This window comes from Rhineura floridana, chromosome 21 (assembly GCF_030035675.1).
Source record: "Rhineura floridana isolate rRhiFlo1 chromosome 21, rRhiFlo1.hap2, whole genome shotgun sequence".
NCBI classification, from domain to species: Eukaryota; Metazoa; Chordata; class Lepidosauria; order Squamata; family Rhineuridae; genus Rhineura; species Rhineura floridana.
The window spans coordinates 13,218,859-13,241,261 of record NC_084500.1 but is presented as its reverse complement, the minus strand read 5'-3'; the positions used below and the strand labels follow the sequence as shown (position 1 = coordinate 13,241,261).

Sequence of the window (22,403 nt, the reverse complement as noted above, 5' to 3'; positions counted from 1 at the left end):
TCAGGATCCAGAAATAAAACTTTTGCTTCCTTTTATTTATTTTATTCACTACTCCTATACCACCCTAGGTGGGGTAGGAGGTAGCAATCCTAGAAGTGGATCCCTTGCTGCTGGGACAGGGGAAATGTGACGTGGTGGGTTTCTCCTCCACTGGAGGCACCAGAAGCCCCTTTGATCCTGCGGCCTGTAACTGGCACAGGAGGACGAGCTGGCTTACAACACACCCGATTGTCTGTTCTTTTTGCAATTCCTGGCATTCTCCTTGTCACTTCAGGCCATTTGCTGTCCTAAAGACTCTAGTAATGAAAGGGTTGTTGCAAAACACTTGTTTGTTTGTTTCTTACCATCCCAGCTGGAAACGAAGGTTCTTGGGAGTTAACCAGGGTCCTTTAATTTTCAAATCTTCTTTCCACAGGAGTTTGACAACTACGCTGAATGGGATTTAAGGGATATTGACTTTGTGGAGGATGATTCAGACCTTTTACATGGTGAGTTTTGTATCTTGAGGAGTTAGAAAATATCTCCCATTGTTGCGATGATATAGTTGATTTTTTGTTTTTTACTACATTCCTTTGCTGATTCTCACACACAAACACACACAGTAGCAGACTTGTGTGGTGGGACGGTGGTGCTGACCTGACCTGCCAACTGGCTGGCGAGGTGGCAAGGAAGGTGGCACAGGGCAAGCACACCTGCAGGTGCGCTGGATTTGCTCAGCAGTCGCCTCACCCCTGTTCCTCCCAGCAAGCAGCAACAACTCAGCTGTGGGGGGCGTGTCAGGTGAGCGTTGCTGCCCCACCATGCTGTCCGTGATTGCACATGCGTGCATACACCCCCCCAAAATCTCAGTCAAAATTGTGATCCTTCGTTTTCTTAGAGCCACACCAGGATCAGCCATCCCTGAAACAGCAAAGTTTTCCTTTATTATCTAGTTTTTAGCTACATGTGCTTTAGTAAGGGTGATTTGGTTTTTGGGGAGGGGGAAAGATATGATAATTTTAGGCCTGCTGAAGATCAAGCCCTCCCAAGGTGGCTCCTGACATAGTAAAACTATAAATTCATCAACGCATACATTAAAACGATAAAGACCACACCATATATCTGTTGGCAGTAACAGTTTAGAACAGCGAGCATAAGAATATAAGAAGAGCCTGGCTGTGGGTCAGACCGAAGGCCCCATCTGGTCCAGCATCCACATCTCACAGTCGCCAACCAGATGCCCCAAAGTAAAGCCTGCAAGCAGGACCTGAGCACAAGAGCGCTCTCCCCACATGTGATTCCCAGCAATTGATATTCAGAGGCACCCTGCCTCCAACAGTGAAGGTAGAACATAGCCATCGCGACTGGTTACTAGCTAGTAATGTCTACTAATGTAATGGAAACTATATGAGAACACCAGATGTTCTGCTGAATGAGGCCAAAGGGGGCCCATCTAGTCCAGCATCCTGTTCTCACAGTGGCCAACCAGATGCCCCAACGGGAAGCCCACAAAGCAGGACCTGAGCACCACAGCGTTATTCCCAGCAATTGGCATTCAGAGGCAGGCTGCCTCCAACAGTGCAGTGTGAACATTACACGCATCCAAAGCGATGCAGCTGAAAAATGAGGCATTCAGTGAGTGGCAGTAAGGATATCGCTGGCATAACAAATTGAAACATGGCACTGGACCCTGTCCTTGTGTTACTCTCCATCAAAAGTGATCAAAGCCAAGGGGTGGCCCATAAGGAATTAATAGCCGTGGTTGTGTCAGCAGCCTGCTTAGAAACAGCATGGCACTGGGCGGGGACAACAAACTCCAGTAAGCAGGAGGGGAGATGGCGGCGGCTGGATAGAGTGTGGGATATATAGCCCTGACTGAGCACTTGACGCAACATCGTACGGTGATTAAAGGTCTCAGGGTGATTAAGCAGGATCACGTTGACGTGTCTTGGTTCCCATTGCTCAGGTTCCTTCGTTCCCGTAAGGAACTTGGCCTTCCTCCAGCCAATCACAACACTCTATGGTGCGGATATTGTCACATGGCTGGGTAGATTCTGACGGACTTGAGAATGTAGATGCTGTAATCTTATCCCCAAGGACCAGTATTGTTAGGGTTAACAAGTTGATTGTTACTCTTTTTTTAATTAAATTAATTAAAAGAAAAAGTAGCAGTTCACATACAGAGTTTTGAACTGCTTCCATTGCAGTGGCTTGGAATGGTTTCTCTCTCTCTTTCTCTCTCTTAACATCTCAAAAGAAGATCAAGCTAGTCTCTTTCCTGCCAGGGCCTACGCCCTTTTTCATGTTGCAATGAAACCAGTTTGTGGTTGGGGGGATTTGGGAGATAAGCTTGGTGCTAATTCCTATTTATATATATAATTTATTCTTTCTTTTTTCTCTTCTTCTTCCCCCCCCCCGAACTTACATAGCTTTGAAGATTGCAGTTGTAGATATCTATCACTCAAGGTTAAAGGAAAGGCAACGAAGGAAAAAGTGAGTTCCTGGCTCCCCCCCCCTTCTTCATTCCTTCAGAGCTGAGTGTGCCTAATGCGTTTTGTGACAAAGGATTTTGTGAAATAGCCATTTCTAAGGGCCCGTTTAAAACACGATGGGCTGTGTTGATCAGTCACGGGTCTGCTCCAGGTTGGAGTGGGGTCAAACTTTAAGAGGTGCATGGGTGAGGAGAGTGGGTTATGTGGCAAATATTTAGAGCTTTTTTTCTGGAGATGAAGGCTTTTCGCTGAAGGTATTATTGGCATATAGCTACAGCAAGGCATCCCAAGCCTTTTCCTCCCCCCACCTTTCATTCATTCATTCTTGGGGGGGTCTTTACGCCCCCTCCCCCAATAACCAAGGTTTAGGTTTATTAAATTTCTATGCCGCTTTCGTCCTAAAATGAATTTTAAAAACATGATAATAAAATCACATGAGCGTTATCAACAAAGGATTTAAACAGTACAGTCAAATCATTGGTGTGGTCCAGATGCCTAGGAAAACAAAAATGTCTTTCCCAAACAGTGGAACAGTGACAAAGTTGGCCCTGGATGGGCCTCTATGGGGAGAATGTTCCATAAACGGGGCTACTAGGAACACAGGAAGGATGATATTGTCTACACTGACCGACAGCTGCTCTCCAGGATTTCACACAGGGAGTCTCTCCCAACCAGAGCTTGGAAAAGTTACTTTTTTGAACTACAGCTCCCATCAGCCCCAGCCAGCACCATGCTGGCTGGGGCTGATGGGAGTTGTAGTTCAAAAAAGTAACTTTTCCAAGCTCTGCTCCCAACCTGTGTAGAGATGCCAGGGTTTGAACCCGAGACCTTCTGTACGCAAAGCAGTCGCCCTACCACTGAGCGACGGCCCTTCCTACTACAGGGAAGGCCTGTTGTCTCATCCCCACTGTGCAGACCTCCCTCAGAGGTGGAACACAGAAGGCATGGAAACAAGTCATCGCACAAGACATTCTGCATCCAAGAACCCCAAGTAGACAGATTTTATGCATTATTTAACAAATTTATAGCCCGCTTCGTAGCATAAAGCCGTTGAAGCGGTGCACAAGATAAAAATGTATGTCCAGTAAGTGAACAAGCCATCTGCTCTCCTGCTGTACATATGATGTACATCCTGGGTATATAGTCATCAGCACTCTTCATCTTCTAATCACGGCACTCCACAGATAATAATGGACATCGTGAGCTTTGCTACCATGAGCTTCCAGTCTGAGAGTGCCTCATTCACAGCATGCTGCTGGCGAGTTGGCTAATTCAAACGTTTCTGTGTCATTCATTGCCTTAGCCAATTACCTGACTCTCTGTAGAATTATTTTGTGATGCCGTGAAGATCTCACTCTTTGTCAAAGTTGGGGTGCTTTATTAAAATAATTAGGCTAGTCGGCCACCTTCCCTTCCTCCCACGTAAGATGCCCTTTTCAGTGGGATAATTTGAAGACGGGATGCTGTTGGAGGAGACTCACCTGTCGTTCCTCACCCTCCAATATCAAAAAAGGCTGTGCTGTGCCACAGGGAAGGTTCCCAGCATAATAGAAGGGCCATTAGCTGCTGTTGTTTATGCCTCTCCAAACACCAGGTTCTTCTACCTTGAAATACTTGACACCCCCTCCCCCCAGGCAGTGCCTAATGCTGTCGGGCAGCGATGGGGAACCTGCGGCCCTCGAGAGGTTGCCAGACTCCCGTCGGCCCCAGCCAGCATGGCCAGTGGTCAGAGATGAAGGGAACTGCAGTCTGGCAACACCCGGAGGGCCACAGGTTTCCCCTATCCCTGCTGTGAGTGTGTGTGTGTGTGTAGGGGGGGAGTACCAGTTATCTTATGGGTGAGAACTTTAAAAATCGCATATTACATCCATAACCTGAATTATTAGCCGTGGGATCATAGGAAGGTGCCTTAAAGCTCAAAATATTGAGATCGGTCTATCTAGCTCAGTGTTGGCTATGCCAACCAGCAGCAGTTCTCCAGGGTTTGGGGCAGGGTCCCTCCCAGCCCTACCTGGAGATGCCGGGGATTGAACTTGGGACCTTCCACATACAAGGCAGATGCTCCATCCCTGACCTATGGTCCTGCCCACTCTGCCACCGCAGGGTTCTAGCACCTCATTCTGCTGTGCGTGTAGAGCAGACCTATCGCCATGCCCTGAAGCAAGCGGAAGTATCTAACAAGTCCTAACAGAGGTTTTCCCCAAGCCTTTTCTGGAAAATCTTATTAAGGGGGAGACTTTGCAAATTCCTCAATAGCTTTTCTGCTGCAGGGTTGCTTGTTTATGGTTAGAAGATGGCCTTAATTCAGGATGCATCTCCTCTTTCAATTACAGAATTATAAGAGACCACGGACTCATCAATCTCAGAAAGTTTCAGAGTGAGTACCTCAGGTGTCAGCCTTAATTGCCATGCTGGCTACCTAAAATTAGTCTGAAACGATGCTGTTTGATTCACACTTTACATAACATTTGCTATATCTGAAATTATCTTTGGGGCAAACTGTTGTAGAAGGACATAAGGAGACACCCCTGGATTACACCCAAGGCCTGTCTAGTCCAGCGCCCTGTTTCCCATGGTGGCCCACCAGGAGGCTTTATTTGTTTATTTGTAAGATCTCTTACCTGCCCTTCACCGTAAGGCCCCGGGGCGGGCTACAGCAACATAAATATACAATTATAAAAACAGATGACACTGCTTGCATCCTTCGCCTCCTTAGTTTCAGTGTTGCCCCTGGCAGAATGCTGCAGGGAGGAGGATGCAGACAAAACCAGAATTAGTTGGCTCTGCCTGTCATGAGCTCTGCCTCTGCCTACCGTTGGCCTCCCGGCCTTCTGCCCCACCACTCCCAATGGGCACCAGCCACCACTAGACAACAGACCAGAGCCTTGGAGAGCCCACACAAGAAGCATGGTCAAGAATCAGCTGTTAAGCGTTGGGAATTTTAGACTGAGATGCTTCTGTCTGACCTTCAATTAGTTCGAAGACTCCATCCAGCCGGAGGCCAGTCTCTTCAGTCATTGTGTTCACGTCATCTTCTTGACTCCACATTTGTCTCCTCTGCTAAGAATGTACCTTTCTCTGTCTTGCAGTTCTGGAAAGAAGATACCCAAAAGAGGTTCAGGATCTTTATGAGACCATGAGGCGCTTTGCAAGGATCCTAGGACCAATGGACCATGACAAATTCATAGAAAGCCACGCACGTAGGCGTCACCTGGTCTTTTGTCTATCATGTTTGTGTTCCTCTTTCATGCTGTATAGATCAGGCACGAGTTCTCTCTATACACAAGCTACAGCAGGGGTTCCCAAACTCTGCTCTGTGGACCACCAGTAGTCCGTGAGCAGCAGTCAGGCGGTCTGTGGCATGTCTGTGGATTTCTGGTTGAAGATGGGAAGTGGCACACCCATTGCATGAAATATACATATTTATTTTTAATTGTGTTTGTATTGCTTCTGTTATGTCTTGTATTTTATTTTATTGCCATTTGAAATATATGGGATACAATAAAATACAATATTTAAGGAATCAAAGCAATAAAAAAATACAGCGAGAATCATGCAGGACCTAGCACAGCATATTACAGTTGCTAGAACAGGCAGAAAACTGATTTAAGTGGTCCACTGAGACCGTCAGCAATTTTCAAGTGGTTGGGGGGGAGTACCCTCCCCCCCCAAAATATCCTTGGAACAAATAGTTTCCCCCACAATTGTGGTGCACAAGAAAAGGCTGGAAATGGTGACCCTTTTACTGATTCGTCGTGTGTTACCATAGGACAGGTGTGGGGAACCTGTGCTAAACTCTCAACTCCCATCGCACCTGGCCATTGGCCATGCCTGCCATATATAAATAGGTGGTATATAAATAACTTCATTATGGGCTGTTCAACAGCCACAAGTCTGGTAAGAAAGACAATGGTGTCATGAGGGTCCTCCCCTTTTTCAGACGGCGGTCAGACCTTTGGCTCTCCAGATATTGTTGGATTCCAACTCCCATCATCCCTGAGCCCACTGGCCATGCTGGACGGAGCTGATGGGAGTTGGAGTCCAACAACATCTGTTGTTCCCCATCCTTGTTTCAGGACAAGAAGTCAGAGAAGGAAAACAGTCATGTTGAGATAAGTGATGGTGCATAAGCGGTTTGTCAATGTTGAACAGATACAGGGTTGTATCCGATGCTAGTCCTCTTGAGTAGACCCGGATTGAAAATAATGGACGCGACTAACTTGGGTCTATTCATTTCATTGGGTCTGCTTTGAGTAAAACTTAGTTGGACACAACCCATAAGAAAAAAATGTATCAAAACCTTCTATCAAATGAATGGCTTTATGCAATTGACAAGCCTGCCTATTCCAACTACAACAGATGTATTTATTTTTACTTGCCCATGCTAGCCTTACTAGGGATGCACCAAATATCTGCAATGTTTCAGGTCTTGCAGCAAAGCAACTGCATATTCACAGTTGAGGGTTTGTGTCCCTGGAACAAAGCAACCAGTTTCTAGACAGTTGTTGCTGATGCATGTGCACACAGCAGCAGCAGCAGCAACACCTTGCTCAAGAGGTTGTGGAATTAACCCAATCGCCCAGAATAGAGAAACTGGCTCGGATTCAAGTACGGTTACTAATGGTCTCTGCTTTGATGAGATACACGATAAGCCCCAGGGAGCCACACACCACTGAGCCAAGTCTCGTGTGTTTTTAAACGGGGACAACGTTGACCTATTTTAGGATGCAGGGTAATATAAGAAATAATTCTACCTGCATGAAAACGGAATATTCGGTTTTGCAGACAACCGTCCCAAACATGTCAACATCACTTTTTTTGGAGGTAAGGCAGAAATAGCGGCAGAAATGAGGATCTCACAGGATCCTCATCTTCAGGATTTTTGCAGTTCTTCAAAGAGGCGTTTTAGTATTGGAAAATCTGTCCCAGGAAGGACTTGCGGGAAAAGTTTCAGTTGAGTGAATGCCACTGATTTTTACGAGGCTGCTGTTAAGTGTGTCGAGTCATGCTTTGCAGATTCCACAGCTTGTGCCAGCAAGTGGCTTTGCCTTATAAAGATGCCTCGCTCTTCCATCATCTAATTGCTCATGTTGTTTGCATAATTAACCATCTTTAATTGACCTATCTACATTCCAGTGGAGGTAGCTTTAAATGATTATTCCCCCTAAATTTCCTCTTATTTCTGTTTGATGAAACTCCCAGTCCACATCAACAACATCAAAGTCATCTCTGTGTCTCTTGCCAGGTGCTTTCACAGTAATGGGAGTGGCAGTTTCTGGATAGCTGTGGTCTTAGTTCAATCTAAACCTTTTCTAATTAGTTACTTATGCAAGATTTTTATTTAAGCTAGTAACATCCCTTAGCGTGATTAAGTGCACGTGTTGTTCATGTATCTGAAAATACGGCAGCTGATAGGATGATCTGACCTCCTCTCCTCTCCTTCCTTGCCCCATCTCCATTTATTACTTAGAAGCAAATAAATGTTAATAATAGTAATAATAATGTTAGCATTTATATAGCATTTCAGAGCAGGGGTTCCCAATTGTGGCCTGTGGACCGAGCTTCATTCAGGTGGTCCACAGCGTGTCTGTAAAAATGCAATTAAAAATCGTACAGCATCTATGCAGCACACTGCAATTGCTACAACAGGCAGATAAAACGTTAAGTGGTCCACCAAAACTCTCAGCAATTTTCAAGCAGCTCGTGGCGAAAAAAGCATGGGAACCACTATCTCATAATATGTAAACTTTAGAGCTTCTCCAAGTGGTTTTCCAGATGGGACATGCTGTTTTTAACCTTGAGAATACTTGTGCTGAATTGGGGTTTGGTTTCCCGAATGACCTTTCCCCCACCCCTTTCCTAACATATGCCCTCTTGTTTTAAAGATCCAAGCCACAGGAATCAATTATTGCACATTTAAAAACTGTGCCACCCCAATACCAAGATGTAGAGGAGAGAGCCAGCTCTCCTTATCGCCCCGCTCTTTGTGTGGATCGTGAAGAACACACTTCTAGCAGACTAGAAACTTGCTCTCCCAAATGCTGGCACCTAATTGCTATTAAAGACAGCTAGAAACTTGGCATAACTGACATTGTAAGGGATCCAGGTTCTACTCCAGCTAAACAATTGCGTGCAAAGAGCCGGTGTAGTACAGTGGATTGAGTACTGAGCTGGGTTCAAGGAGGCCTGGATTCAGATTCCTGCTCTGCCTGAAGGTGAACCTTGATCAAGTCACACTCTCTCAGCCTAGCTCAGAGATGGGGAACCTGTGGCTGTCCAAATGTTGGGACTCCCAGCTAGCATGGCCGCCGACGGTCAGTGATGATGGGAGTTGGAGTCCAACAACATCTGGGGTGCCACAAGTTCCCCACCACTGGGCCTAACTTATCTTGCAAAGTTGTTGCAAGGTTGAAATAACCTCATCCTATACCTGCTTTGAAGGACAGACTTTTAACAAGAGCCATGCTTAAACTATACTTGGTTTTCATTCTCTCTCCCTCCCTCTCTGTTATTCTAACTAGTGGAGTTTGAGCTACGACGGGAAATCAAACGGCTACAGGAGTACAGGACAGCAGGAATCACCAATTTCTGCAGTAAGTATATTGTAGATAAATTAGCCATTGCTGTGGTGCTTACATATTATAAGCCATTTCCATCTGAAATGTGTTCCTTTGGTGGCAGTAGAGTATCACTTTATTGTACAGTGGGGTGGGTGTAGAACAGCACTTTGAGCTGCTCTGAATCCTTGATAGGTTTAGGGAATGCCCCACATGACAATTGCTCAATTCTGCAGCAGTGACCAGTTCTGAATGTACTGGACAATTACCTAGTTGACTCACAAACCCTTGAGTGCCTTTCATCAGAGGGATGCAATAACGATGTATCTTGTCATCAGACTCCATCTTCTTCCTAGGGATACCTCCGTGCTCTGTCAACAGACAAACACTCATCACCATCACCAATTATTTATACACCATTTAATGCAAAGGTTGCTTCTAAATGTTTGCTTAGGGCTTTTTGACTCTGCTCACAACTGTCTCTCAAACAAGAGTTTCTAAACCTTCAGATATCTTCAGTTAAGACTTGTTTTCATGAAAAATTATCCCAGACAACAAACTCCGAGTTCACTTCAGTCTCAAATTTTAAAAAAAGCCAGTAATACATTGATAGGATGGGAGGCCCTTGACCAGCTCTTGAGTCCCAGGAAGTTGATCATGTTAATCAGGGGTGCAGAACCCCCCAGACTACACCCCCTCCCCACATTTTTATATTTCTTAAGTGGTTTTGCCTGGCTGGACTGTGTCCTTGAACTCAGACAATGCCTCTTGGTTCCCTGGATGGAGAACAGAGAGGGAGGAGTGAGTAACTGGCCTACTATACAAAAAGCTGGAATTTACATCCATTGCTCCGCCCACTTTGCCTCTAGCCCCACCTACCACTGGCATGTGACGCACCTTCCCCCCCCCCCCCCCCCCCGGAAAAGTTGCCCAGAAGGAAATGTGGCCCTCAGGCTGAAAAAGGCTCCCCGTGTAAATTAGTACTATTAGTAAACGTTAGAATTTTTCAGTGCTTCCTGCTGGGCCTCGAACAGCATTAAGACTTACAGATAAACGTCAACATGGATCACATTTGACCTTTACTGTGACACACACAAGGCTGTATCTGGCATCAGGGTCTCAGAGTAGACCCAGTGAAATGAATGGACATGACGCACTTCGGTTCAGTCATTTCAACGGGTCTACTCTGAATACTGCTTCCCCCTGCCCTCCCCCCTCGACACTGGAAGGTTTGGCCGTTTTGCAAGGATCTCTTCTGTCGCCGGTACCGACACACGTTTTGTTGGTGCAGGTGCAAGGACATACGACCGGCTGAAGGAGACCCGTGAGGAGGAGCGCCTGAAGCGCACGATGCTTTCTGAAGTCCTCCAGTACATCCAGGACAGCAGCGCTTGTCAGCAGTGGCTCAGCCGGCAAGCAGATATGTATGTCGAGCAGACCATTAGGGTTTGGGGCTGTTGTTTTTAGTGAAACTGGAGTAAATTTGACATGGAGCAGCTCTTTCATAAACCCAGAATAAGCCATTTTTCGAGGGACAGGTAGGAATGGTGACGTAATAGCCCCTCCCAAAGAACGCAAATGGCTGGATACGTTTTTTTAAAAAGCTGGCTGTATCAGTGATGCCACGAAATATCTGAATAGGCCCAAGGCTCTTCCTTAGTGAAAGAAAGGAGAAGGCAGTCAACTTTAAGGCCATAATCTGGTCAAGCAGGCATTCCTGTTTCCCTCACCTAGATGTGACCATTCTGGAAAAACCCAGGATGAGCAATATCACTAGGAGAACATGTAAACATATGCTAAAAATAAAAACAGAAACTCTCTGCCTTCTGTGAATTCAGCAGGCATTGCCCATGTGCTTTCAAGCATTACTTTGCCACCTTGTGGACTAGTATCTTGCTTCTTGTGAAATCTCTATGAAGCCACTACCATATTCTGGGCCCTTTCCTGCACTTGTGCTTGTTGTAATCCCACCTTCTAGAAACACTGAAATCAGCAGACAGGAAGGCTTGAGATAATGTCCCCCCCCCAGCCTAACCCCCCTGGAGATGGCAGCTCTAGAGCCAGATCCCATTGAGAAGCTTGCATCTGCAGTCCCCTAAGGGCCTCAGGGCAGGCAATGCATTTGGCAAGGCAGTGGAGTGCTAGGCATCAGGCCAGAGGCAACCCCTTTAAGGCTTGCCCCTTTAAGGTCTGCACTTCTTAGCAAAGGGACAGAGCCAGCAAAAGGTAGTCAGACCCTGGAAGTATAGAAGGGCTCCAGAGAAACGGAGCTTCTTTTTTTTTTTTTTTTGGTCTGCCTTGTGCTCGCTGGGCTCTGTCCAGGGTCCTGAAAGGCCTCCTTCTACTTGTTGTGCTGTACTAGTTTCCATCCAGCGCTGCCTGCCTTTTTCCCTGCCCTGGACCACTTGCCAGACATGTGCCTGCCCGTCCTGTCAGTGGGCTCTGTCTTGCCACAACTGAATGGTGGCACACAGCCCTGATCACCACCCACGTGTCGCATAGTGGCCATCTTCAAGGCCAACGGAACACATGTTACAGGAATCTCATTGCGTCGAGGAGCTCAGAATGTGGAGAAATGTATGAGACCCATTCTTGGGCTACTCGAGGCTTATTTGTAACATATTTTAATTTTCTTAACATTTCATTTTCAGCGATTCTGGCCTAAGTCCTGCAATGCCAGTTACGTCAAATTCAGGTCAGTATTTTTCAGGCTTTACCTGCAGTGATAGCCCTTATGTCTACTGTCCATCCCTTTCAGCGCTGTTAGAAATGGGGGAAATGAGCCATACTCGTTAAGAGTTAATGCACAACCTCCTATCCCAGTATTAGAACAATGGCCTTGGGTGCCTATGCTGAAACGTCCCCCCAGGCCACTGCTGGTTCCTCCTATGCACGCTCCCTTCCCTACAAAGGCACCAGAAAGCCATCCCTCCTATCTAGCTCAGCACTGTCTGCACTGACTGGCAGCAGCTCTTCCCTGTTTTCAGACAGGGAACATTCTCACCAGAGATGCCAGGGATTGAACCTGGGGCCTTCTGCATGCAGAGCAGATGCTCTGCCCCTGAGCTATGTCCCTTCCCCACTGCCAGTCAATGTAGACAGCACTGAGTGAGCTGGACCGGGTGGTGGGCTAACGTGGTATAAGGCAGCTTCCAAATTTCCTATGTTCCTAGAACCTTGAGGGCCAATGTGGTATGTGAGCGAGCGAGTGACCAGTGTTCCAATCCCCACTCGGCCACTCACCAACTCTCAAGCCTATTCTACCCCACTGGGTTGTTGTTGAAAGGGTAATACGGAGAAGGGGGAAGAACCACGTACACCACCATGAGCGTCTAGGAGGAAAGGCGGGATATAGATGCAATAATAAATAAAATATGCCCCAACAGAATGCCAGCAGAATAGACACACACACACACACCCCTACCTTCCTTCCAGGATCACGAGGTCAGTCTTGGTAGCCCATGGCAAGGGGCCATTCACATGTTGCAAACAAGCATGTGGCTGCTTGCAGGTACAGAGGCTGGGAGCTGTGTCTCTGGCCCCCTTCATGAGGCAAAGCCATCGTTCAGTGGGCAGAGCATCTACCCGCCTTGCACACACAAGGTTCCAGGTTCAATCCCCAATGGCAACTCCAGGTAGGGCTAGGAGAGATTCCCTGCCTGAAACTGTGGCAAGCTGCTGCCAGTCAGTGTAAACAATACTGAGCTAGAGGAGCCGATGGTCTGACGGTATAAGGCAGCTTCCTGTGTTCTTATGATACGCATCTGCCTGATACGCTTGTTATGTCTCCGCCTTGCCATTTTAGGAGCGTTCATAAATTCTGCACGTACCGTAAAACATGAGAACATAAGAAGAGGCCAAATATAAGAAGAGCCTTGTTGGATCAGGCCAGTGGCCCATCTAGACCATCCTCCCGCTCTCACAGTGGCCAACCAGATGCCCCAAGGGGAAGCCCGCAAGCAGGACCTGAGCGCAAGCGCACTCTCCCCTCCTGTGGAATCCATGAAGAGGCCCCCTTGGCTTTTCTCTTCCCAAACCCAGTGGTCCATATGTAATATATGACGTCAGCAGAGCTGAAGTGAGGAATGTATTAAAACACATTAGTAGTTTATGTTGTTTGTGGGCCCCTCAAGACAGGCGTGAAAGGGAAGCTGCTGAACGTGGGTGCTATTAAAAAGAAGAACATGCAAGATTTCTCGACAGCTCATTTTCTAATATGGGCTCTTGCCCATTAGTCAGCAACGCATTTCTAGCAATTGCAGCTCGCAGCCTGAATAAGCCTCGGTGTGAGTAATGGAGGCACGTTTCAGCTCTGTGGCCTGTAACTGCAAGCCTCAATGGAAAAGCAGAGCCTAATTGGCATGTTTCAGTCACACAAAACCAACCCAGTTTGTGCACTGTGAGATTCAAGTGTGGTCCAGGTTTTGGGAAATAAACAAAGACAGCCCAAGGTCCAGCCTGTTGCATTGGCAGCTGGATGTACTGGGTTCAAATTCCCACTTAAACCACCCACTCCCTGGGCAAATTACTTTTCTCTGCTTTAGCTTGCAGTCCTAAACACGTTTACCTGGAATTTCATACCATGACACTCAATTGCACTTACTCCCGAGTTAATACACTTAAGTAGCACTGAGCTCAGCGGGGCTTAACTGCTAAGTAAATAAACATGCTGATTTGGATTTTTTTTTTAAATCCTCCTCAGTCCCAGAGGCTTGAGTACGTTACAATCAAATGCAATTATACACAGCAGAACCTGTGGCCCTCCAAGCTATTCCTGGACAACAACTCCTGTCATTCTTGGCCACTGGGGCTGATGGGGAGCTGGAATCCAGCAACATCTGGAGAACTGCAGGTTCCCTTGTCCTTGATGTAAAACAAAACCAAAATAAAATTAGATTGTGGCTGCAATCCTCACCCTGCTTACTTGGGAGTAAGATTCATTGAATTCAGTGGGACTTACTTCTGAGTAGACATGGTTAGGTTTGCAGCCTAGACACTGAACCCCCATTCTCCATTTTAATGGAGAGCCCTCATCCTGGTCACAACAACCCAGATACGTCACTGCAGATCCTCAACCCATAAACTTTTCTCACAATTGTGGGTTTCCAGAAAGCCTCTCCTCCACCCCACCCCCTTTAATACCTGCCTTAGTCTAGTCCTCGAGAGGCAGTGTGGTGTAGTGGTTACAGTGTTGGACTACGACCTGGGAGACCAGGGTTGGAATCCCCACACAGCCGTGAAGCTCCCTGGGTGACCTTGGGCCAGTCCCTGCCTCTCAGCCTCAGAGGGAGGCAATGGTGAACCCCCTCTGAACACCGCTTACCACGAAAGCCCTGTTCGGGATCGACTTGAAGGCAGTCCATTTTTTATTTTTATTTTTAGTCTAGTCCTGACTTAGGCTTCTCATCCATCATCCTGAAGGTGCAATTCCTAGGTTTGCTGCAAGAACAAACAAAAACAAGGAAAGCATAATGCACATTAAACATGTTGATATTATTGGTTCACCACCCCAGTATTGTCTACTCTGACTGGCAGCAGCTGTCCCAAATTCTCAGATGCAAGTCTTTTCCTGCTCTGCTACCTGAAATCCTTCATCACTGGAGATGCCTGGGACTGAGCCTGGGACCTTCTGCATGCAGAAGATGTGCTAATCATGTGCTAAACTTTGCAACTTCCTCCAAAACATGAAAGGCATTATTTGCCCAAACACAGAAGCCGATGCTGTGACAAGCTCACAAAGGCACACACCCAAAAACAGATTTGGGGAAAAACCCACATACAACAACCTGGTCTCTGATATTAGCTGAAATCCATTCTGTGCCTCCTCAGTCTATACCGGGGCTGGGGAGCCCGAAGCCCCCCTGAAGCTTTCCAACTCCCATCAGCCCCCAGCCAGCATGGCCAACGGTCAGAGATGATGGGAGTTTTAATGCAGGAAAACCTGGAGGGCCACTTGTTCCCCATCCCTGATCTAACAAGAAGTGTTCTCCACTGCATGCAAGAGACGAAAGAAGAGCCCTCTATTTAGAAGAGGCATTCCCTCCAGAGAGCAAAGAATGCCTCTTCTTATATTGGAGATGTGGAACTCCAGCTCCCATCAGCCCCCACCCAGCAGGGATGATGGAGGTTTTAGTCCACAGCAACATCTAGAAGGCCACATCTTCCCCACCCCTGAACTGTACCAAGTCAGTTTGATTTTTCAGTTCCCACACTGATGAGGGTCCTAGTCATTCTCTTTAAAATAAACTCTCCAAGAAACAGCACATAGTTACTATAGAATCCACTCTCACAAGAAGTAGTAATGTGGATGGCTTTGAAAGAGTATTAGACAAATCCATAGAGGTGGAGAAGGCTGTCAATGACTACTAGCCCTGATGGCTCTCCATTGTCAGAGGCAGCATGCTTCTACATACCAGTTTCTGGAAACTAGGAGGGGAGAATGCTCTTGCGCTCAGGCCCTGCTTGCAGGCTTCCCAATGGGGCATCTGGTTGGCCACTATGAGAACAGGATGCAGGATGAGATGAGCCTCCTTTGGCCTGATCCAGCAGCCAGGCTCTTCTTAATACTCTTAAGTGTTCCTTTTTGTACTACAACTCCAGTGAACCTTTGTCAGAGGCTTTTTTTGTACGTGTGCTCTCAGAACGGCAGATCAGACCTACAGGTAGTCATCAAAGCAGTACAAAAATGTTGAGAAGTGTTGATGACGCTGTCTGCGTGCACCATTTTGACTCTCCTGACTCCCTCCTCCCCTGCCATTGCAGCATGTGCGGGAAGAGCAAAGGCTGACTCTCAGAGCTATGGCAGTTGGCATTTATGTTGCTTTTATTGTCTCCCCACAGGCAGAAGGAGCGCACCTCCACTGAACCTCACTGGTCTCCCCGGCACGGAAAAACTTAATGAGAAAGAAAAAGAGGTAAATAGGGAATGAAGACTGACTAGAACGACCTCAGGGTCTAAAGTGCTGTTGGCTTCGCCGGGCTACAGTAAGCAGGTGCTCTGCCACTGAGCAACAGCCCTTCCCCAGCATCCTGCGCCAGCTAATAAGACACGTGAATTGACCGTAATAAAACGCCTCCCAAAATAAAAAGTCTTCACCAAGCGTCAGAAGTTCAACAGGGTGGGGAGCCTGTCTGATCGCAGCCGGAAGGGCTACGTCCATCAGTTACCAAGTGCCTTATCTGGGGCCGAATACCCCCACTCCCAACTGGCTCAGCCATTCTTATATTGAAAGAGACGTGTGTACACAAGGGTGGATCTATGCATGTGCTGCTATAATGTAAAGAAGCAGGAGGTGGGGGGGGCAGAAAGTGAATTTGCTGGGAAAGGAGGAGGCCAAGATTTATTTTAGGAAAAGCACACAAGAGCTTCCCTGACTTCCTCTGGGGACCCTTGATACGCTTGATGCCTTTGGGGCTGCTTTCTGTTGCTTCTCCCGGGCAAATCCTTTTCCCTTTAAGCTCTCTCAACCCTGTTAAGACAGATCACCAGATAGCTCCTAAATTGCCATTTCTCGGTGCCTTCCGGTGTTACAGGTGAGACGCCGTGTCTGCGGAGTGGAGAAGGAGCTCCATTTCCCTTCGAAGTTCTGCTCTTGCCGTTTTGTTCCCCCTGGGGGTTCTGCCTGAGCTCTTCCTTATTAAAAGGGAGAAGAGGGGGTGGGGGGAAACAGGCAGCTGGTGTCTCCGGTGGGGTCATTATAGCACTGGGAACTTCAAATGCGAGCTACAGTTTGGGGGGACCAGCTGGCGCTCTCGCCGCCTCGCTAAATTGGACAGCAGACCTTTTCGTAGATGCCTTGTTTCAGTCTCCAGCAGAGACTAGGGGGGTTCCCTGGTGATCAGCTTCCAGGATGTAAGGACTCCCTTACAGAACTCTTCCTCCTCTCTGTATCACTGGGCAGAGCTAAGGGAAAAGATATAAAAAGGAGCGGGCTTGGTCTGACTGCAGGGGATTACGAGACAGCTGTCCTTCCTGGCGCCGCTCCATCGGGCTCAGTCAGTCCTTGCGAATCCCCCCAGGTTACTCATATTTCTTAGTGCGGTTCACAGGCAAGCTCCGCTTCTCCCTTTTCCAAGATACACCAACGCAAGCAGAGTCTCAGAAGACTGGGTTTGTTCCTCCCACGCGGGCCAGACCTTATGTGAACACATCCTCCTTCTGGTGACCAGGCTACAGGCCTTATCACTTCCTTAGACATTCTCCTTTGCATTTGTAACGGACGGACTATGCTGAAAGGCACCCTCCTTGTGCAGGTGCGTCTGGTACGCTGCCAAATGAGGCCCTCCAGCCCACCCAGCCTGGCCCTTGAGACGGCCCCCCGGCCACAACCCTCACTGGCCCTCCTCTGCACCCTCCTTGAGTGTTTGTGCCTGGCTGGGACATGTCCTTCAACACTTATCATGCCTCTCGCTTGCCTGGATGGAGGACCGAGAGGAGAATGCATGCAAAAACTCACCTACAGTACAGAAGATGAAAATTAGTTACATTAATTGCTCTGGATGCTTTTGCCTCTGGCCCTTCTTGCCACTGGCATGTGGCCCCCTGAAAGGCTGCCTAGAAGGGAATGCGGCCCTTGTAATCAAAGGAGTTGTTGAGTAAATGTAGTCCTAAGGAAGTTTGCTGGGGGGGGAAGAGAGAGAGAGAATGTATGATGGGATGCAGAATGTAAGAATTGTTGTTGTTATTGTTATTAAATTAATGACCTGTGTCGTCCTCTCCCAGCTCTGCCAGGTAGTTCGATTAGTCCCTGGAGCCTACTTAGAGTACAAAGCGGCCTTAGTGAACGAGTGCCACAAGCAAGGGGGCCTGAGGCTTGCCCAGGCCCGAGCCCTCATCAAGATCGACGTGAACAAAACCAGGAAGATCTACGACTTCCTGATCCGAGAAGGATACATCAGCAAAGTCTGACGGGGAAAGCAGTGAGCCGTTGCTTCGTCTCCGGCGAGCACTTTCAACTCCCGAGGCCCTTCAGATTATATTAAGTCTTGGAGAATTGTGACGAGCTCTCTGCGCAAAACGGGCTTCTTTTCCTGTTTTGCTTTTTAACTGTGCTGAGTAACGTTTCTTGGCCTTCTGCTGCTGTGAACTTTTGGAAAGAGCTGTGGGACGTATACATCTATTATTAAAGTATGGAGTGGGCCTTTGTTTCTCACACCCCTTGTAACGATTAAAAAAAGGATGGAACTGCAGAGGTTGGGTTTGGTTTTGTTTCTCAATTTTGCCTTGCAGCTACAAACGGCTCGAGCACCAAACAGCGGCTCTCAAAACACATTTTGTGCTCAGCTTTTGTGTGGGAGAGCCGACAGAGAAGCTCCTTCTAGCCTTTGCAAGTGCCTGCCTTTAAAAACTTGTTTGTTTCAAGAGGCTTGGCACGTGCTGGAGGAGCTAAAAACTGCATCACATGTTCAAATTGCGCCATTCTAAAATTACAACATTCAACAAGGGAGGGAGAGGGAGACAGAGTATGTCAATTTAGGAAGACATTTGGAACATCATAAGCGCTATTCATCATCTATTTCCAAAGTGTCTAAATTCTGCATCAAGAATTCAGTGTTTTTTTAAAGCGTGCAAAATTACGCACATGTAGAATATGCGAACGTGCTTGCTTTGTGCGGTGCGGCTCAATTTGCAGGGCATATTTTTGCCAAATCGTGAATGTCAGGTTCAGGGGATAGATTAAAAGAGGAAGGCTCAGGGGCAAATTCAATGCTAGTCCTACTCAGAGTAGACCTATTGAAGTTGATGGATATAACTCATTTAGGTCCATTAATTTCAATGAGTCTGCTCTGAGTAGGATTTAGTTGGCTCCGACTCTGAGGTATGAAGGACTGAATAAGCAGAGGACGGAAGATGCTCCATCGCTGAGCTACAACCCCTCCCCAAAGACACGGTGGCACTTTCTTGCCCAGAGTGCTCCAGGCACCCCTAGGTTAGGAACGTGGGAAGCTGCCTTAGACTAAGTCAGACGATTGGTCCATCTAGCTCAGTACAGTCAACACTGATTGGCAGCGGCTGTCCAGGTTTTCAGGCAGTGAACATTCCCAGCCCTACTTGGACATGCCAGGGATTGAACCTGGGACCTTCTGCATGCAAAGGAGATGCTCTAACACTGAGATCTGGCCCTTCTCCATAATACACTTCCCATAATATCCAGTAACCCAACACTGGAGGACCTCCCTCATGTATTGCTCTATTGCCCAATATATATCCAACCAAGATCTAGATTCCTTAAGAAATGGCTAGACATTCCCTGGCTTATCTCACCTGATGAAAAAATTATTTTCTTAATGGCTGACCATATCCGAGAAGTAACCCATAATGTATCCCTTTTTATAATAGCAGCCAGAAAACTTCGGGCAAATCACATTGCCTCAACAAATATCATTTAGGCACGTTTTTAATTCCCCTTGTTTGATTATAAATTATTGTATTTATATCATGTTTGTATTGTATTTTTACTGTATTACTTCCGTTGGCCTCCAGCCCTGCAATTCAACTTAATAAACTTAAATATCCAGTAAGACAGGAAGCTGCCCATTGGCCCATCTAGCTCAGTATTGTCTGCACTGACTGGCAGTGGCTCTCTGGTTTCAGACCAGGCTTCTATCCCAGCCCTACCTGCAGATGCCACTGAGGACTGAACCCGGGACCTTCTGCATGCACGGCAGGCGCCCTGCCGCTGAGCCACGGTACATTCTACAATCATAGGAGTGCCTTCTCTGAACTTCAAACAGGCTCAGAGAACTGTAATTCAAGCAGGGAAAGCACCAAACTAGCCAAGGAGGGAATGGAAAGCTATGCTTTGCTAGGGAAAAGACAGTACAGAATCTCCCGGGGAAAGTCTTGACAAAGGTGGTTCTTCAAGGTCATGCAAGCTTACTAGATTCTCCTGCCCCGGAATAGCGTATTTGTCATCAAGTTTTCATCACCGTCATTAGGGCTGCTAACAGAATCGGCAACTCCTTTCCAAACAGAGCTCTCGTGCCCTTAATAGTCATGCAGTAGGAAGGCAATTCCGCACACACATCTTTTCCAAAAGAACGAGGAGAAGCCCATACCTCTTTGATTTTGCCCCATTATGCCATCCTTAAAAGGCACTGGAAGCCTCTCTCGGGAAAGGAGGTGTTCACCCCAACTACGGCTGCTGGATCAGGCAACAAATCGCTGAGACGTAAGGATGACAGCAGGGAGGAAGACTAAGGTACCATTTTGAACTCGGGGGAGGGGGAGACTATGAATAGCTTAGTGCTGGGGTTCCCAATGTGGTACACGTGGGCACCACAGCACCCTCAGATTTTTTATTGTGAGTGGGAGTTGCCTGCTTTTTCCCCTGTGCTTTATTTGGGCTTTTTTGGGGGGGGGGGTCCTGAATATCATCAGTTTTCTTCTGTAAAATGGTTATTTTGTGATGCCCGCCACAGTTTCTTAGATTTCCAAACAGTTGGGTACCTTTGGCTTAGTGCTTCACCCCCTAGGAACATAGGGAACTGCCTACACTGAGCCAGACCATTGGCGCATCTAGCTCAGTGCTGTCTAAACAAGGGCAGCAGCTCTCCAGGATTTTCAGACAGGAGTCTTTCCCAGCCCTCCCTGGAGATACCAGGGATTGAACCAGCAACATCTGGAGGGAACCGTGATAATACTGAGCTAGGTGGACCAGTGGCCTGGCCCAATATCAGGCTGAATAACCCCCTAGTTATGAAAAAAAGAAAGAGAGAGATGGGCATCAGGACCTCAGCACAAGGATTGGATCCATTTGCCACCTGTTAGGATTCAGGAACCAAGGCATGGACAACCATGCAAAGCACACTGAGATCAAACTGGCGCTCCGCCCTTCCTTTTGAGAAGAGGCAAGGAGGCGCTGACCTCTTTGGAACCAGCTGTGACAGTCAGGTCATTTGATTTCCCCCATTTGACGGGGGTCTCCCAAGAGCAAAAAACCCATCAACGTTATCTCCTGGGCCAAAAGTCAAATGATTTTTTAAAAGGAAGCAAGCAGGTGGAGCACCTGCACAAGTCTTCAGCTTTCCCCCCTCTTTTTTAGCACAGATTGTGCCGGTTTTAACCTCAAGAGCATATAGGAAAAGAATAGCAAAGAAAAAATCTATTTGGGCAACACAGGACAGTGAAGGTTGAGATGAGAAACTTTACAGAAGCAGGGAAAGGCAAACACTAGATGTGCAAGGTTTAAATAACGGGAGGGAGGTTGAAAGAAAAAGAGTGCGCATGTCCCCAAATATCACAAGCCAACATTGTCTCTGTTTATCCAGGCCTTCCGTCTGGAAACCAGAAACAGTCTGGAGCTGTTTCCTTTTTCGTCTGCCTTGTGATGTTGAAATTGTCCCCTGGTTATTTTTTTAAAAAACTCTGAGCTCTTGTCCAGAACCATGCTGTTAAGCAGAGCACAACAAAGCTGTACAAAAATAATTTTTAAAAAAGATGAGAGAAATGGAGAGATCTTCCCCACCCCAGTGCTGATGGCTTCTACAATAACGTATCTCACAGTACGATTGTTGCACAGCCCAGAGCCAGAGACAAATGTCAAGAAAGGGCAGATTCTGCTGCCCGGATTATGTTATACAGCAAACATCATCAGAACAGCCTCACTAACAAGTTACTAGCCCATAATGCTTTTTTTTTTAATTAGACCAGCTGCCAACGCATAGCTAGGTTACGTCCTTTCCAAGCGACTTGTTTATATTAAGCATTTGCAGGGAGGTTAGACAACATTGGCTGTTTATTGAGAATTCATCCTGATTTGTTTGCCGGGTGATTTGACAACGTCGGCTATTTAATGAACATTCATTCTGATTTGTTTGCGGGGAGGTCACACGACGTTGCATCGAAGCAAGTGTTATCCCACACTTTCATGAGCATTTCCCCATCACTTTCCTTATCGCAATAAGTCCTACCTTTTGGAGAGGCGGGTTTGTTGCGCAAGTGCACCAAATCAATTGTAATAACACAACCTGAATTTGCCAATATGTGATTGAATCCCACTCGAAAATACCAACACTCTGGAAGCGCCCTTAGTTATTTTTGGCTCGTCAGCTGTCTCAAATGAGGGGAAATGCACACACAAACCTTGTCCAAGTTACAGGATGCTCCCCAGCATAGATGACCATTGGTGATTCTTGTGCACCATAAACACCCAAGGGAATAGCTCTTTACAATACATGAAGAAGAAATCAAATGAAAACTATATATATAGTTCAGCCAAACTCTGAACATCTTGCTAGAGTCATCAACAGGCCTCCTGTTGTAGCATTTCGCCAACCTCCTAATTTGCGCAGACTGTTGGTGAGAGCTGTGCTTAAGCCACCGATCACCAAGCCAGGGTCTCATCCTTGTCACTCCAAACGCTGTACCACCTGT

At 47.1% G+C, this 22,403-nt stretch overlaps 1 protein-coding gene and 1 long non-coding RNA gene across 5 annotated transcripts in view; one reads left to right on the top strand and one right to left on the bottom strand.

The window, feature by feature from the left end:
- The window catches only part of TADA2A (transcriptional adaptor 2A), a 28,846-nt gene extending 10,629 nt beyond the window's left edge, over nt 1-18,217 (top strand). For 3 of the 4 annotated variants that reach the window (XM_061604919.1, XM_061604921.1, XM_061604920.1), the window contains exons 8-16: nt 416-488; nt 2,409-2,472; nt 4,805-4,848; nt 5,561-5,671; nt 8,993-9,064; nt 10,320-10,452; nt 11,680-11,723; nt 15,869-15,942; nt 17,751-18,217. In XM_061604919.1, coding sequence (XP_061460903.1) covers nt 416-488; nt 2,409-2,472; nt 4,805-4,848; nt 5,561-5,671; nt 8,993-9,064; nt 10,320-10,452; nt 11,680-11,723; nt 15,869-15,942; nt 17,751-17,936 — 801 coding nt within the window. In that variant the 3' untranslated portion in view covers nt 17,937-18,217. Of the gene's footprint in view, nt 1-415; nt 489-2,408; nt 2,473-4,804; nt 4,849-5,560; nt 5,672-8,992; nt 9,065-10,319; nt 10,453-11,679; nt 11,724-12,833; nt 13,140-15,868; nt 15,943-17,750 lie in introns of those variants that run through there. The other variant, XM_061604923.1, reaches the window with a different exon arrangement.
- LOC133374258 (uncharacterized) overlaps nt 14,364-22,403 on the bottom strand; it is a 54,791-nt gene continuing 46,751 nt past the window's right edge. Inside the window, exon 3 of the long non-coding RNA XR_009759847.1 lies at nt 14,364-14,467. This is a non-coding gene — a long non-coding RNA (uncharacterized LOC133374258). The remainder of the gene's footprint in view (nt 14,468-22,403) is intronic.